The 16,511-nt window shown below is 59.4% G+C and overlaps 1 protein-coding gene across 6 annotated transcripts; it reads right to left on the bottom strand.

Annotated features, from left to right (window-relative positions):
* Window positions 1–15,562, bottom strand: USF1 (upstream transcription factor 1). 6 transcript variants are annotated; one of them, XM_014604530.3, is made up of 11 exons: window positions 15,455–15,562; window positions 7,427–7,515; window positions 6,977–7,026; window positions 6,178–6,296; window positions 5,538–5,639; window positions 4,849–5,047; window positions 4,123–4,210; window positions 3,786–3,844; window positions 1,666–1,760; window positions 1,277–1,429; window positions 1–1,072 (listed from the first exon to the last, which is right to left on the bottom strand). In XM_014604530.3, exons 2-11 carry the CDS (start codon window positions 7,432–7,434, stop codon window positions 983–985), a joined length of 963 nt encoding a protein of 320 aa, XP_014460016.1. In that variant the 5' UTR covers window positions 7,435–7,515; window positions 15,455–15,562; the 3' UTR covers window positions 1–982. The 6 variants fall into 6 exon arrangements, with proteins under 6 accessions (XP_014460016.1, XP_006262779.1, XP_014460018.1 ...); XM_006262717.4 differs by having other exon boundaries at window positions 1,277–1,405; XM_014604532.3 differs by having other exon boundaries at window positions 4,855–5,047.
* Window positions 15,563–16,511: the final 949 nt, after the last annotated feature.

Below are 16,511 nucleotides of genomic sequence, written 5' to 3'. Positions count from 1 at the left end.
TGGAAAAACCCAAAATCACTAGCTTTATTGATTCTGCTGCTTCAATTCGGAGAATTAAAAAAAGTCTGATGGCTGCAGAGCCAGGCGGTACCAGCCTGGGGGTGGGGGAGGGTGATGCCCATGCTGTTGCCCACCATCTCCCTGCTTGGTGAGTGGAGGCTGGGCAGGGCAGCAGGCACACAGGCCACGGGTGTGACGGTGCCAAGTCAGGCTCACAACCCACGGGTGATGGTGAGAGATGGGGGGTGAAGGAGACCAGCTGCCGTGCCCAAGCAGCTGGCTAGCTCCCTAGGTGGGGGGTGGCAGGAAGAAGGAGCTGGGCCCAGAGGATCCAGCCATCCCAGGGTGATAACAAGCCTGAAGGGCAGCATCAGGCTGCATACGTGACCATGAGCTTGGGCCATGACAGCAGGTGCTGGGGAGGGCAGGGGGAAGTGGGCATGTGTGCACAGGGGGAGAGCTACAGTGCCAGGCTGAGACCACGTGCACAAGCGCGTGCAAGGTGCTGAACGTGTAATACTGGGGTGCACAGGCACCCGTGAGTGTGCACAGCCCAAGGGGCAGCTGCGCCCCTGTGAGCCGACGTCTGCACAAGTGAGTGCCACACGTAGGCACAAGGGCAATGGAGCCAGACAGGAAGGGAAGTGGGCTGGGAGGGCTCCTTGTCTTACACAAATCAGAACACTTCTGGGAGCAACGCCAGCTTCTTTATTCGGGCAGCTCCGGAGAGCAAGTGGACTCAAGCCCGGGCTGGCAGGGAGCACTGGGGGAGGTGGCACTGGGGACTGGGTCAACCTCCAGACCCTGAGCCAGCCTCGCTCGGGGCTGTACAAGAGCGAGGGGCTGCGATTCAGAAGCGTCAGCAGGAGGGAGCTGCCTCGGGCGGGTGGGCCCATGGGCAGGACAGGAGGACCATGGGCCCAGCAGCCCCCAGGTTCCCGAGCCAGTGCCGCCCTGGCCCTCACCCCCGCCCCCATGCCAGTCAGTGGGTGTCGTTCTTGATGATGATCTCCACCCCGTGCTGGCGCAGCTGCGCACGCAGGATGAGGTTCTTGTTCTTGAGATCTTCCACCTGGGCAGAGAGAAGGGAGGGCACAGCTGGCATCAGCAGGGACTGGGTCATACCAGGCTGAGCCTCCCACAGGCAGCAGCTCAGCTCAGGTCTTGGCCTATGCTACAGCTGCCACAGGACACCCCACCCACATCAAATGACACCAGACAGATGGCAATGCACCCACCCCACTCCCATGTCAGACTGGGGCTGGTGCCTGCTCACCTGCTGCCGCAAGACCTCATTGTCCATCTGGAGCTGGTCAAGGCCCTGCAGTTCCTCAGAGAGGCGGTGGTTGCTCTGTCGCAGCTCCTGGATGTAGTCGCAGGCTTTGGACAGGATCCCACCCTTGCTCTGGGAAGAGAGAGATGCGGGGGGCTGGGAGGGGATGGGCACTGAACAGTCCCGCCCGCCCCTTGGCCGTGCGGGCAACATAGAGCTCACCCAACCCCCCGGCAAGCAGTGCCTGCCAGCCAGGCCTGGGCACTGACCTCCAGGGCCCCCTGCGAGCCTGCCCCAGCCCCCTTCTCAGGCTGGGGAAGCTCCAGGAAGCATCGGGGTCCGGCAGGAGGGGCCGCGTCCAGCCCTGGCGCGAGCAGGCAGCCCTGTCCTACCTGTCCCGACTTGGTGTTCTCCATGGAGCAGTCGGGGATGATCTTGGACAGCTGCACTATCCAGTTGTTGATCTTGTCCCTGCGCCGGCGCTCCACTGTGGGGAGAGCGAGGACAGCAGTCAGCAGCTCCGCGAGCAGCCAGCAACCCCCACCCTCGCTTCAAGGACCCGAGAGAGCTGCTGCTGCCCATCCCACCTCCAAGCCCTGTGCACAAGCATCATACTGCCAGCCCCGCTGGCAGTGCTATGGCACAGGGCTGAAACAGAGACAGGGTAGGAGCTGAGCAGAGACTGGGGTCCAGGAAGGGCACAAGAAGAGCTGGTGGGGCCGAGCGATTGCCGTCACAGCCCTAGTTCAGCTCATTAGGCAGAAGAGCCCCATAGTTCTGAGCAGTAACAGGGGCCACAGTGATTAACCCCCCTGTGCCAAGAGGGTCCCAGAAAACCAAGTCCCCGGCCCAGTTCCCCCTGCCACAGGGGCCAGATGCTGAGCCAGGGAGCGGAGTCAGGATGTGACACTGGCCACTGGAAAGCCAGGGATGCCCAAACCAGCTCCAGCCCACCACCTTGCCCAAGGTCACCTTGCCCCAGCTGTCCCTGCTCCTGGCCCCCACTTGCAGGTCTGTTGTGCAAACTCAGGCCCTTACCCAACCTTCTGCCAAGCACAGCACAAGCTGCACAAGACCCCAGTTAAACCAGAAGCACCACGAAGGTCATCACCCTGCCCCTCGTTAGGGCACGTGCCACCCGTTCTGTTGGGACATGTGCATGGATGCACAGAAGTCTCCAGGGCAGGGAGGTACTCCCTGGGCAAGGAAGCGGGCATGGCTGCAGGGTACTGCAGGGCTCTGAACACCTGGTGTCGGTTCTCATGCACAGCAGGCTCCTCCAAGCCCACGTGCCGAAAGCTGGGAGCTGACGGATTTCCTGGCTTGCCGCCGGGGCCAAACAGGACAAGCTGAGGGCGGGGAAGGAGAAGAAAACACGCCAGGGCTGATCCAGCATACGCAGATGTCAGCTCTCCTACCCCGAAAGGGATCCCTTGCTCCTGCCTGGACAGGATGACTCGTGCAGCAGGGCCTCTATGCCTTCCTCACAGAAGCAGGCAGCTTCTGAACAAAATCATTGCTTTGAAATGAGAAAAGGCCCCTACAGAGCAGGACACAGCTTTTCTGGGAGGTCCCAGCTTCTGGCAGCCAGAGCCCTTTGCCAAACTCCACCAGAGCTCACCACTGGCCCCAACACCGCAGCCCACAACATGCCTGGCTGAGACTTCACCCCGAGTGCAAAGCAGCCACGAGTGGGTGGATCCAGAAGCCATCACATGCAAAACGCTCGTGGCTGCAATGGGAACATCTCCCCACCCTTCACCTCTAAGCAGCATCTCACAGGGGGCTGCAAGCCCCATGTCACTGGGTAATGGGTGCCCAGCTCAAGTCTGAGGAAGAGGTGGGGAGGAAGCTGGAGGTCGGCTCGCTCCAGACAAAGCCAAGCTCACACTGGGGCCTAGCTATGTAGTTCCAGGCTTTCCACATTGCGAGCTAAATCTTTTTGAGTTCCTTCTCATGCCTGACTAATCTAGTCTCTTTTTAAAGTTCATCATGGGGGTACAGAAGGGAATTGGTGAGTTTTTATGCACCAAGGCACCCCCGGGGGTTACAAGAAATAATGGCCACAAGCTAGCAGACAGCAGATTTAGATTGGACATTAGGAAGAACTTCTTCACAGTTTGAGTGGCCAAGGTCTGGAACGGGCTCCTAAGGGAGGTGGTGCTCTCCCCTACCCTGGGGGTCTTCAAGAGGAGGTTAGATAAGCATCTAGCTGGGGTCATCTAGACCCAGCATTCTTTCCTGCCTATGCAGGGGGTCGGACTCGATCTATTGAGGTCCCTTCCGACCCTAACATCTATGAATCCTCACCTGAGGATGCCCAAGCATGGCTACCCCCTAAAGACGTTCTGCCTTCACCGACCAACCAACACAGGCTCTGGCCAAGGGAGCATGTCTTTGGAGGGCACAGCTACAGCCAACCAAGGGAAGTCTCGCAGAAGCAGGTTTCTCTCAGAGGCATCCAGGCAGCCCTTCCCTCCCCCTCCTCCATCTGTCCCTACCCCGCCTGTACCTTCGTTGTGTTGTGCTCGGCGCTTCTCATCCCGGGTCGTCCGGGGTGTCTCTGACTTCCTGCAAGGAAAACAGATGCAAGGAGGCATGATACGGAGGACTGCCAAGCACTGCAGTCAAGACAGTAGCACAAGCCCTCTTTATAGGGAGGAAACTGAGGCAAAGGGCAGCACAATAACAGAGGCAGCACCTGACAGTGCAGGATCATGTGTTTCTACCTCCCAGTCCCATACACAGCCCCCCCAGAGCTGTGAGCTCAAACCACCCCCAACCCCACGGATACAAACAAGGGGGAAGAGAGGGAGTGATGCTGCAGACTGGTGCAGACGGATACTCACGGGGAATACGGGTGGGTCCTGGGCGCGATGGACCTCTGAGCCCCGCTCTGTAGAACCTCCTGTGGCGACATCATCACAAAGAACTGCCCTGCAGTCAAACAAGAGAGGGGGAGGTCGTTTGGGGAGCCATCTCCACCATGGGGGTGGGGGAAGCAACTGCAGCAGGGGACACACCAGCAGCAGCTTCTCCGGGTGCAGCCAAAAATGGGGCTTGAACCTCTGGCCAGGGGGTCACTACTAATTTAAGCCCAATTTCCTGGGGCCCAAGAGCTTCTGGGGCTCCCAGCAGGAGCCACCAGCTCAGCATACCCCTAAGGATCAGGCTGCCCATCTGCAAGGGCTGGGATCCCAGGCTAGTGCGAAAGGCGTGAGTTGGCTTTTCTGGGTTTAAAGTGCTGCATTGCCAGGGCCACCTTGGGGAGCAGGGGACAGGCAGGCACTGAGCGACCGGCCCAGACATGCCACCCGAAAGCCAAAAGCAGCCTGCTTCTCTGCGCATTGCAGGCCCCACATACTGCGGTTACACATCAGACGAGGCCACGTTTACAGTCAAGCCTGGGATGTGACGCAGAGGCAGCCATGCCAGCTGCCGTGACTGAACAGCGGAGCCCCAGTTGGAGTGGCCGCACAGTTGCCAGGGACAGACCCGCCCCATGCCTCCCCAACCGTGCCCCATGCCAACTTGGCAGGGTGCATTTGGGTGTGCCAGGCCGCGAGCCGTCCAACCTGTACCAGTGGGTGTGGCCTGCCCCAGGAGGGCCTCTGAGTTCTGGGTGGTCACCACGGCTGTGGCTGTCGTCCCCGCACCAGCAGAAGTGCTGGTGTCAGCCACAGCCGTGGTGGGGAAGTACGTGTAGTGGGTCTCTGTGCCTGTGGCTTCAGTCTCGACGGCATCCTCGCTGGTAAACGCGCCCTGAATAACAGCCTGGAACACACAGAAGGAGCTGGGCAGCTTCAGCGTTACCCACCTAGTGGACAGCACTCCCCTCAAGCCCCACACGCTAACCAGCTCCAGAGGCACAGAGGAAGCCTAGCCAAAGCAGGGTCAGCACAGTCTCCTGGGCTGCCCACATCTCAGCCCTGACCAGGGAGAGCATGAGCTCCACTGCCCATCTGATGCCACAAGCTGCCAGACTGAGCCTTGGGGCAGGGCTCATGATGGCTCAGATGGCCCAGGGGAAGGACGCCAGCTGCAATTCAGGCTGGGTCAGACAGGACTGGCAGAAGGGGACAGGGCAGCAGCACAGAGCTCTACACAGAACTGGCTTGGAGGTGCCCGGAAGTCACAGAGCAGGATCTTCCCTGCCCATGTGATGTGAGCATCCAGGTGAGCTTAGTGCCAGTCTCAGCTCATTGGGATCTCCACCCCCAAGTCAGAGCACCATTGTACCACCCCTGCTTATTGGGGTCCCTACCTGTGTCATCGACTGTGTTGCTGGGTAGCCACTGATGGCACCGGTGCCTTCGGTCTGCCCATCCAGCTGCCCCTCGGCCACCTGTATCACCCTGTACATCACCTGCGGGAGAAACCGAAAAAAGCTGACTCCCAGGATATGCATGAACTGCACAGTGGGCACGGGGAGAGGAAGGCTGGCCCACGCCTCCTGCACACGGGAAATTGCCCCTAAATTTCCTCTGAAGTCCTCCACCCCTCTCCTTCCTGCCCTTGCCCAAGCTCTGCCCACCCGCTCCCTGGGAAAGCTCCTGGCCTCACTCCTGCCATCAGGCCAACCCAACCAGTCCTCCAGCACCATGAGCTGACCACACCCTAAGCAGGGCAGGGCCCCGACGCCATCCAGCTAGCCCAGCTGCCCCTGGTCTAACCGGAAGCCCTATCAGGCACTAGCCAGTGCCTGCCTGTCTGCACAAGGGCTGTAGCCAGGCTTCTGGGAATCCAAGGCAGAGGCTGACAGACACCTCTCCAGTACAGACCCCTCCCCCCGTCTAGTCCTGCCCTCCAGACCTGAAGGACACCCTTCAGGGCAGTGGAGAGGAGCTGCTTGGGAGGTGGAGGCAGAGCTGGAGCTGCCACAGGGCAAGGCAGGGCAGTCATACCTGAGTCCCACCATTCTCGGTGCGGAAGACGTACTTGATGTTGGGGTCGGGGAAGGTGGCTGCAGACTGGATGCTGGCAATGGCCACACTGGTGGGATCCTCGCCTGTGGCCACTGCACCTTCAGGAAAGAGAATGGGGATGCACGTAACTGGGGAAACCCTCCCCCAGCACAAACATGCATGCTCCCAGGTGCAGAGCCAACACTGCCCCTCACCCAGCTCGAGCCGCCTGGAGGAGGAAGGGGCCTGGTGGAGGACTGTCAGTGGAGGCTGGGCAGTTACCAGCCTGTCTGAGGGGTTCACATGACAGAGCCTGATCACAGCTCGGGCTAACAGGGGCTCTGAAAGGGCGATGGCCCCCCAAACAGCAGGTGGCAAGTGCTAATTCCCCTCTTGGCTGCAGCAGGGGTCCTGACACCTCTGACAGCTGTTGCTGATGCCATCAGAGATAGGACATGAAGCAGGACAGACCAATGATCGGGGCCCGCAGCACCAGGAAAACCACCAGGACCAGAGATGTTGCCTCTGCTCCCAGTCTGAGACCAGCATCTGCAGCACAGCCTGATGGCAACGTCACCCCAGCGCTGCCAGCCTGGGCTGCACTTGGCACAGCAACCCACAGTGAGCTCAGCTTCCCCGATTCTCAGCCAGGCCTCCAAGATAGGAAGCCCTCTAGACAGGGCATCTCCCCAGGGATCTCGCTAGAAGCCCCACCCCCAGGGATCCCCAGGGATCTCGCTAGAAGCCAGCAGAGCCTGAGAGGAAGGCTGCTAGTGCTGGAATGGAGATCCCCTCTCACCTTCCTGGATCTGCACAGTGCCCTCTTCAGTCTCAGCTGCTTTCTGCTGTCTGCAAGGGAATGAGCCACCAGTGAGTACAGGGAGTGCACCAGGGTGTACACGGCGCTGCCCATCACTCCAGCCAGCCCTTGCTTCTCAGGTTAGCGAAGCTGTACACAGAGCTAGGGCTGTCATCAGGCAGGGTAGAGAATCTCCCTGACCAAGGCCAAGGTCCGTGCCCACCCTTCCTGGTCTACATCCAGGTCTGGCAGGGGGAATGCTATCATTCACACGGGGCTGTCAAAAGATTCAAGCTTCATCAGCCCAAAAGTCTTTGCCCCAGAGAGAAGCAGCAGCAGCACAAGTGAGAGCTGAGCCAGGCTACTCCCCACGCAGGTCCTGCTTATTCTATACCACCTTTGGCCTATGACCACCTTCAAAGCCCCACAATGGCTGTGTGCAGCACTCACCCCTTCATCTCCTTGCTCCGTTATGCATCAGAAGAGCAGGTCGTGGATTTCCCCCGTGCGTCTCACTTCAAAGCCTCGGTTTCCAAGCCCTGGAATGAGAAACCCGGCGTCTCAGCAGAGGCCACTTGCCGGCAGCCAACAGAGTGACCCTCTCCCCCCAAGGTTCGGTCTGCCCTAGCGCCCCGCTGGCACACCCCCTGCTGCCTTCCCCTCCTAGGTACACTCCTGCTTCACCAGATGCCCACAGTGCTGGAGCAGGCTGTCGGTCCTTTAGAACAGGTCTCCTGCTCACCCTCTTCCCCAAGCCCCATTCAAGCTCCCGCAACGGCATGAGTACCACAGCCCACTGTGCTCTCCTGCTCTGGGTACAACAGGACAGCGATGCCACCTCTGCTCAGGGATAGAGGAGCGCAGCAGCCTTCTGGCACCATAGTCTGCCCATGATTTGTATAAGGCCGCATCATGCCATCAGAGACTTGCCCATCAACCCTATCAGAAGATACTGGGTGGCTCCCTGACCAGGGCTGCCTGTGTAAGCACCTGTCCCCGCCACTCCCTGCTCACCAAGGCAGGCACCATCCAGGGGCTCTTAAGAGTTTTCTTCTCCATCATCGGCAGAAATATTAAAACAGCCTGGGGCTAAGAGACAATCCCCGCAACATCCTCCAGGCATACCCCAATCTGAGCAGGACAACCCCACTACCACCAAGATCACAGGGAAGTGGAGCTGGAAGGGACCTCAGAGGTCACATCTAGTCTGGTCCCCTGCTTCAGGCAGGATCATCTCCGATGAAAACATCCCTTCCAAGTGTCTGTCCAACCTGCTTCTGAATGTTTCCCGGGATGAAGAGCTCTCTCTGGAAGCCTGTTCCAACACTTCACCAATGTTACTGTCGGAAAGTTCCTCCTCATCTCCAACTCAAATTTCCCCTGCTGCAGCTTGAGGCTATTGCTCCCAGTCCTGTCACCTGCAGCCAGGGAGAAAAGCCTGGCTCCATACGCCCTGTCATCGCCTTTTGGGTATTTGAAGACTTATCAAATCCACTCGATCTTCTCTCCTCCAGCCTAAACAATCTGAGGTCTTTCAGCCTTTGCTCGTAAATCCTGCTTCCTAGGCCTCCAGTCACTGCTGTTGCTCTCTGCTGGACTCTTTCCAATCTGCCCACAACCTTCTTGAAGCGCGGGGCCAGGGTGCACTAGTGGGGCCTCATGAGTGCCAAACAGAGCGGAAGAGCGCTATCAGCCAGCCAGATGTTACCCGTTCAACCAGAGCTGCGCTTGTCTCCCACCAGGCTCAATTCCAAGCGGCGCAAGCCCTGTCCTGCACCGCTGCAGACTTCCAGCCTTGTCTCCCCATCTCCTCCAAGGGCTTCCTGCAGCAGCCATTCCCTGCTCATCACACCCATGGCCCTGCCTTAATACCTTTCCCACATGTTCTTGTGCCCCCTGCCTCACCACTCCCGACCAACTTCCATCGAGAAACCCCACACTGTGTCCAGATGTCTTCGTGCCAACCCTCCGTTAAGCCGCTCCTCGGGGCAGGGGGATGTGGGGCCCAGACCTGGCAGCACAACTCCTGTTGCTGGCACCCATCCGATCCTATCAGTCCCAGCTGCTTCTCCTCCTTCTGTCCCCCTCAGCTCTTAGCTCCAAGAAGACATGGGGGCCACAACTCTCAGGAACCATGAAGCTGGAGGAAAGCCCTAGGGGGGTTTGGCACATGCTGGCTGTGGATCAGCCGAATCTCTGCCCCTCGCGTGGCATACCTCCACCGTGAGGGGCCCATCGACACAAAGGCACTGGCAGTGCAATCTCCATGGACATGCAAGCAGCCGGATGGATGAGCTTGCACTGAACAGAGGTGCAGGTGGAGGCCCTGAAGGCTGAGGCTGATATCCTGGGGGCTGGCTGCTCCCATCTGCAGCACTAAATGCCCTCAGCCCCCAGCCACTTCAGCAGGAGCTTCAAGTACCCAGCTCCACGCAACTCCTACCTGTGACAGTTCAGATAGGGCCTCCAGGGACCAGGGCACACCAGGAAGGGCAGCCCTGAGAGAATGACGGGTAAGGGCACGCTCCCAGGTGCCTCTGCTGCAGCCTGCCACCCGCACTCAGACCAGTCTGCCTGCTGCCACCATGTGCCACGAGCCAAGCAGTACCCGCCTCCCTAGTGACCATGAGTCTCTTGGCCCAGCACTAGCTGCTCCTGCTAGTGGGCATGTGGAGAGTGGGCATGGCCAGTCTTAGCCCAGCCCCTGGGAATCAATCACAGCCTGTAGCATCCTCATGTGATGCCCCCTCCACTCTTCCTCCCCATCCCACACCCTTGCCAGCCCCTCAGTAGCTCTGCTTGCTGCTCTGCTCTCCCCTGGCCCCCGTTTCAACGCCTCCCTACCCTACTGTGTGACAGGGATCACACACCACACATGACCCCAGTAGCAGCACCCTGGGCCAAAGTTTTGCATGACCTGACCTGCCCACCAAGCAGCCAGAGCCAGGCGGCCTGCTGTAAAGACTGCCTGGTCTCCCCAATTGCTTGCAAAGACAGGCCTGATCCTGGGAGCCAGGAAACCCATAGGATAGACAGTACCTGGCAAAAGCCAGGCTGGAGCCCTAGGGGGTAGCAGCAGCAGGCAGAGCTCCCCCACTGCACCATGCACTTGACCAGAGAAAGCCTGTACCACAGGTGAGAGGGGTAGTCTTAGAGAACCATTCACCACCCGCCCCTATGTCAGAGATCCCTGTGATGGAGACAAGCAGCACAGGCCAGGAGTCCCCCCAGCTGAAGTCCTGTCGTGGGGGGGTCACGCTCTCAGGGGTAGTGCCAGACCCTGCCACAAACACCTGCCTGACCTTGAGAGTCACGTAGCCCTGCTGGACCCCGCTTCCCCACATGACACCAGCCCCTGCTCCAAGAGCACAGTCCCCTCAGCCTTGCAGGGCTGGTCTACAACTGCAGCTGCTCCTGAGGATCCCCAGGTCTGGGCATACCGAATCCAAAGCGAGAGTGTGCGGCTCCCACTGAAAGCAAAGAGGAAGGTGCTCTGCATCCAGGGGTCCCTACTAGTCAGCTCACCTGGGCACAGACAAGCCCTTGCCATTAGCACCAAGCACCAATGCCAACACTACCAGAAAACTGGTACAAAGCTGTGCCCCTCAGCAGCAGGTTCCCAGGGCTTGGCACCCCAGACTGACAGACTGATGCTGGTCAGCAGGCAGGGAGGAGGCTCTGCTGGATAGGAGCATTGCCCCAAATAGAGGAATAAGACACATTGGGACAGATGAAGTGCTGCCCTGGCCACCTTTGGCCAGCCTGGTAACCCTGATGTTCCTGGAAGGCAGCACTGGGAAGAAATGGGGGGGCTATGCAGAACCCGGGAGGGAGGGGGAAACAGGCTGGATCCATCTCCATCAGCGACTGTCCCTTCACCACTCTGCAGTGCCAATGCCAGCACTACAGGCTCCAAGGATGGTGGCTCACCATAGAGGCAGAGAGAAGTGCAGCTGGAAGGGAGCTTCAAGGGTCACATCCAGTCCAACCCCCTGCCTGAGGCAAGATCAGCCCTATCCAAGCCATCCCAGACACATCCATCATGTAACCTCTTAGCAAAACTACCGTCAACCCTGACAAAACACAATGCTCGAACATGCCACAAGTAAAGCAGGAAGACAACAACAGCCGACATCCCGCTGCTGTAAAAGGTTAATATACACTCAAGAGATGCCAGGTAGAAGGCCACACTCCCCGCTATAGAGGAAGGCAAAAATCCTGACAGTCCATACCAGCCCCTGTGGAGCCTCCTGTGCTGGTGAGACAAGAGAGGGGAGAGGCAGAGGGAGCCCCACCACAGCTTTGCCTAATGGGACATGCTGCTATGGCTACCCCAGTGGTTGTGCTGTGGCGATCTGGCCTAAGTGTAGACAGGGGTCAGCAGCAGGAGGAACTCCTCTATTGCCAGGGCTATGCCGGTTCCCAAAGCAATGTGGCCAGACCAGGGCTTGGCCACATCAGTGACCACCTAGGATCTTCCCATGCCCCAGCCATCCCTGCTCTGCCCACAGAATGCTACAACCAAGACCGGGGCCATGACACGGGACCTCCTCGGGGCCCTTGTCTACCCTTACCTGGTTCTGCCGGCAACCAGAGGCTCCCAGCCACAACACTCCAGGGTGGCACAGAACCAGCAGCCCATCAGTGCCTGCTCTCTGCTGGACGGTGGCAGGAAGCCCTGCTGCTGTGGCGACGTGGGCAGAGGAGCTGTGAGCGGACACCGCAGCACAGTCCACACAGGAAGCCAGAGTCTGGAGAACAGACCATGCCTATGGACCGCATGCTTTAAAACCCACCCCCACCCAGTCTAGAACTGTACCTCTCCCTATCTCAGGGCAGTGTCACCGGGCATAGTAGCTCAGGCAGGAAGTCAGGAAGGGGTGAAGGGTGCAGCTGGCCCCATAGCTGTGACATGCATGTAGCACTGCACCATGGTGCTGAGTACCCCTCTGAGCACCCCCGCTAAATCCAACCAAGATATTCAGTCTGGAGCTTCTAGTACAGCCCAGTACTGCCTGCCCCAAACACTGCACTGCCAGAGGTCAGGTACCCACAGCTGGCTTCTCCAGCCTTTGTGCTGGGAGAGGTCAGAGCTCTGGGTTCTCTCTCACCATCTTGTCTAGTTAAAACAACCGAGATTCTCATACGACTGCAGGCACTGGGGGTTGAAAGGGAGAAACACAAAATGCCAAGCCTGGATCAAAAGCTGACAGCACTTGGGCCAACGGGCCATCAGTCGGTCTGCCCGGACAATCTGATCTGGCCCCGAGCGCTGTTGAGGTTTGCTATGAAGCTTTGCCATCCAATATCAGTGACTGCCCTCAGCCCCAGGAGGAGGTTGAGCGGAGGTGGCCAAATGTAAACAGGTAGCACAAAGAGCAGGACGACAACCCTGCACTTAAACATTCAGGCCTCACAGCCCAAGTGCTTGCAGCAGAGCCTGCTTGCAGCAGAGCCCTTCCAAGGGAAAAATCCTGCAGCAAGGCCAGTGGCCTGCCCTGTTACCCCGGCTTGTTGGCAGCATTTTTCCACTACTGGAATGTGGCCTCTTGCCTCAGCTGTGGGAAGGGACGATTGAGGAAGCAACTATCATATTGTATCCAAGGCAGAGTGTTTATAGGGCAACGCACTGAACGGGAAATAACCTATCCAGTCCAATTAACGTCATGAGCCATAGCATGTTTGGTGGAAGGATGTGTCATGTCAGTGTTCTAGGAGCAGGCGCAAGGGATAGTCCCAGAGACGTGGCCCCGGTATTTCCCTCTCAGGCTGCTGGCTATCGGTGCCAAGAGGGTTTCTCAAGAGGTTGGTCTGTGCTGCACACAGACTTCTGCTGCTTGGGCCTTGAAACATTCATCAAGCATCAGCTGGCTTGAGACTAAAACTACTGAGTCAGAGGTCCCTTGCAGGGCTCTTCCCTATCACAGGTAACAGGCAGGGCTGCTAGAGGGGAGGTGGGGAGATCAGCCTCTCAGCCCTGTCTCCTGCTCTTAGCCCTTGGGTACAAAGAAAAGGGAGGGGAGGCTGGACCCTGCCTGCAGGCAGCCTGGGACAAAGCTGCAAAGTGCCCTATTCATCTGAACAAAGCCACCCAGAGAGATGGGATGAGCTGAATATGGGTGGGCACCTGTCACTCCCCCTGGCATCCTGGACCAGCTGCTGTCTCACTTTCCCCCTCTGCAGGATAGGGGGTGACACTTGTCTGTGGGGCATGCGTGCACATATGTGCCAGCATCCCTCCTGCACGGTCAGGGAGGATCCAGTGGATCTGAAGCCCTTGCCCAGTCTCTCCTCTCTACCTCAACCCTCACTGCCAGCTGGCAATCCCGGAACCACTGGGCCGCTCCAAAGGAAAGGCAGTCTTACCACCCCACTGCACCCAGCCATGCCTACCTCCACCGCTCCTCCTCCTAACACTTCCAGGCAGCTCAAACACTTATGGCGCACATTTTCACCATCGCTGCCCACAAATCTCTGCACATGCCCGGATCAGGGACCCTTGGCAGAGTCATTCTAAGGCTGCTTGGTGGGGAGCTGCAGCGGAGAAGGGGACATCTGCCGTGCTGACAGCCCTGCCGCAGGCTGCATCAGGACAGCTGCCGCTGAAACCAAAGATGTTAAAAATAACAATAATCAAGGCTCAGCGCAACACAATCACAAGGTCCAGAAGTAAGCACCGGGTTTCTCCCACAACCCCATACCAGGGATAGCCTGCAGCTCACCCCACAAACGCTTTGCCAAGCTCCTGCTACAGATCCCACTTTCATCACCTTCGCTGGCCACATCCCTCTAGCCAAGAGCTCAAGCAGGAGAGAGGCACTCAGAAGAGAGGCTCGCTCAGCTGTGCCGGTACAGCTCCACCAGCACAGCTGAGCGAGCCTCCTTGTTTGGGAGGTCTCCCCTTCATCTTACGAGGCTCATAAGGAACAAGGGCTCTCTGCTGCAAAGCCAGGGGAAGGGGCTCTTTACACCTCCCCATTTTTTTAGGAGGGCGGACAGAAGAGATGTGCTAAGTTGCATCTGGCCAAAGCGCGTTACCATTTCTTATCTCTTATAAACCAATCCAAAGTTAAGAGTCTCTCAGCTTCAAGACGTGCATGTATCCAAGTGTGAGCAGCGTTACCAGAACCTCATGCAGCCCCTCACCACTTCCTGCTCCCTTCACCAGCGGCCCCCACCTGAACAAGGACGGCAGTTTCACTTTCATGTTTTTGGCAATACAATGCTGCAGTCTCAGACATCCCAGAAAAGCATTCAGTTCCCTGTGAACCACTCCCCAAGCTAGAATTTTTCTTAAGAAATCCTGGCTGTGTTCCTCCTGGGGGTAAGATCTGCAAAAGCAGAGACGGGGGTGGGGGTGGGGGAGTTAACTGGCACTAAGTTTACCACAGCATCTGATTTTGCGTCAACAGCAGTGACTTCAGCGCGGGCCGAACCTCCTCTGGCTGCACAAGAGCTTGCGAGCACAGTGCTGGGAACAGTCTCGCTCACTTAAAGAGCAGCGGGGCCACAGGGGATGCACGCGTTGCGCGAGCCTTGCACTCAAAAGTGATTCCTCCTTGCATTTCTGATCAGTTTAAACGAGGGCAGCTGTTCGACTGCAACAGAGCGCAAGAACCAACCTACAAGGCGCGTGCCAGGGATCGGGGCCTCGGACACTTAAGATTTCCCCCCTGGATCCTTCCAAGTCCTGGCTGGTCGTTCAGGAAAACCCCATCCCTCAGTTCGGAGCGGTCTCCCTGCCTCTCGCATTTAAACCGCTGCTGCGAAAATCAGCCCCACGTCACATTCACCGCCGAGTCTCTCCAGGCCGCGTCCCGCACACTCCTACTGAAGGCCGCGTCGCTGACACCTCCGCTTGCCTCGCTTCGCCTCCCCCTCCTCCCGCCCGCTCCCTTGGTCTCCAGAGTCCTTCGCCCCCAGCCCGATTCCCACCCCCCAGCACCCTCCCGGTGTCAGTGCTCGCCCTCCAGTCTTCAGACCCCGGCCGACCGAGGCCCAGCCTCCCTGGGCACGCTTTGTTCGCGTCTGGACGAAGGCGAAAACACCCCGGGCTGTCAACAAAGCTGGCACCTGGCGCGGGCGGGCAGGCAGCGTCCCCGCCGGAGGCCTGGGAGCCTGCTGCCACCGTCAGCGGGCCGCGCGCCACCCTGGCGGGGCAGGGCCCCCTCCCGCGCTCACGCCAGCGCCGGGGCTGGTTGGGCCCGAGGCCCCCCTGCAAATCCCATGGGCATCCAGCCCCAAGGCCCCGGCCCACCAGGGGGGCAAGGGGGACCCCTCTGGGAGGGAGGAACCCCCCAAACCTCCTCGGGGGTCCTCGCCCCGCAAAGGCAGAGCAGCTCGGGCCTGGGGGAGCTCCCTGGCCCCTGGGGGCGGCGCTGGGCTAGGCCAGGCCCGAGGCCCGGCGGGGTGGGGGGGGGGCACCCCCGTCGCCATGGAGACGACCCCCGTTACCATGGAGACCCCTCCCCCCGTTACCTGCGTGTCCCCCTTTCTCCCTCTTGCGCTCTTGCCCCCTTTTCTCTCCATGGAGATGTGCACATGCGCACTCGCCCCGCGCTGCTCCCCCCGCCCCGCTTCGCAAGCGCACACCGCCGCCATGACGGTGCGGGGCGGAAGCCGGGCGCGAAGCCACCGCCCCGCCTGCCATCTTCAGCCTGGAGCAGGGCGCCATCTTGAAGCAGGGCAGCGCGGCCTCAGCTCTCCCGGCGGGCGCCATCTTAAGCATGTGACGCCTTGGCTTCGGCTTCCGGCGGGTGCCATCTTAGAGAGGGGCGCTTTTCCTATGGCGGGGGGTGGCTTCGCCCGCCCTTTGCCCTCCCTTCCGGTTGGGCGAGGAGCGGTGCACTGGGGAGGGCGCCATGTTGGAGAAGGGCAGCCTGCTTTCCCTCCCATCTTGGATAGGGGCAGGAGCCTGCTAGCTGCCTCTCAACTATGGGGGGGCGACCCCTCATTGCTCTGCCTGCTTGGGAGGGCCTGTCGGGATAGAAGCCAGCTCTGGAGCTCTTACACGTTTTCAAGCACTAACTTCATAGCAGAGCAGCCGTGATGGCGGGGGCCTTACTCGCCACGTGTGGCTGCTCTGCATTCGTTGCGCCGTTCGCCGGCAATTCGCGCAATATATGTAATGTGTCTAATGCAAGATGCGCGTTTCCCCTGGGCGGCAGCGGAGAGGCCTGGAGGCAGGGCGGCCGCGCGGGGCGGGAGTTTGGACTTCTGCGGGCGGCCTCGCCCTGTTTGGGCCATTCGAGGCAGGGCGCCCGGCGGCCTCTTTCTTTCTGGAGGAATAAGATCGTGCTAGTAATTTACCCTCACGTTCAGGCTCCCGTGTGATGAAAGGAGCCTTGGGAGGAGGACGTGAGAAGAGTTTGGACCCACGTTTTAAAGCCGCTGTCCTGACTGCTAGCGCTCTCCTGAGCACCTTGCGGCCGTCTGCCTGCGCCCCGCGCTCCTGCCTCGCTGCCCTCAGCTACGGGCCTCCCGTCGGCTTGGGGATGAACCTCAGCCCAGCTCTGCAGTGCCTCCACTGGCTCCA

Source organism: Alligator mississippiensis, chromosome 15, assembly GCF_030867095.1.
Source record: "Alligator mississippiensis isolate rAllMis1 chromosome 15, rAllMis1, whole genome shotgun sequence".
Taxonomy (NCBI): Eukaryota; Metazoa; Chordata; order Crocodylia; family Alligatoridae; genus Alligator; species Alligator mississippiensis.
Note: the sequence above shows the minus strand (reverse complement) of the source record. Positions and strands in the feature narration are given on the sequence as shown.

Excerpts from the sequence above, each read along its gene's own strand:
- USF1 (XM_014604530.3), bottom strand. Across the intron at positions 6,297-6,976 it reads CACTGTGCAGATCCAGGAAG|GTGCAGTGGCCACAGGCGAG; the intron begins GTGAGAGGGGAT and ends TCTTTCCTGAAG. Across the intron at positions 1,761-3,785 it reads CCGAGCACAACACAACGAAG|TGGAGCGCCGGCGCAGGGAC; the intron begins GTACAGGCGGGG and ends CTCTCCCCACAG.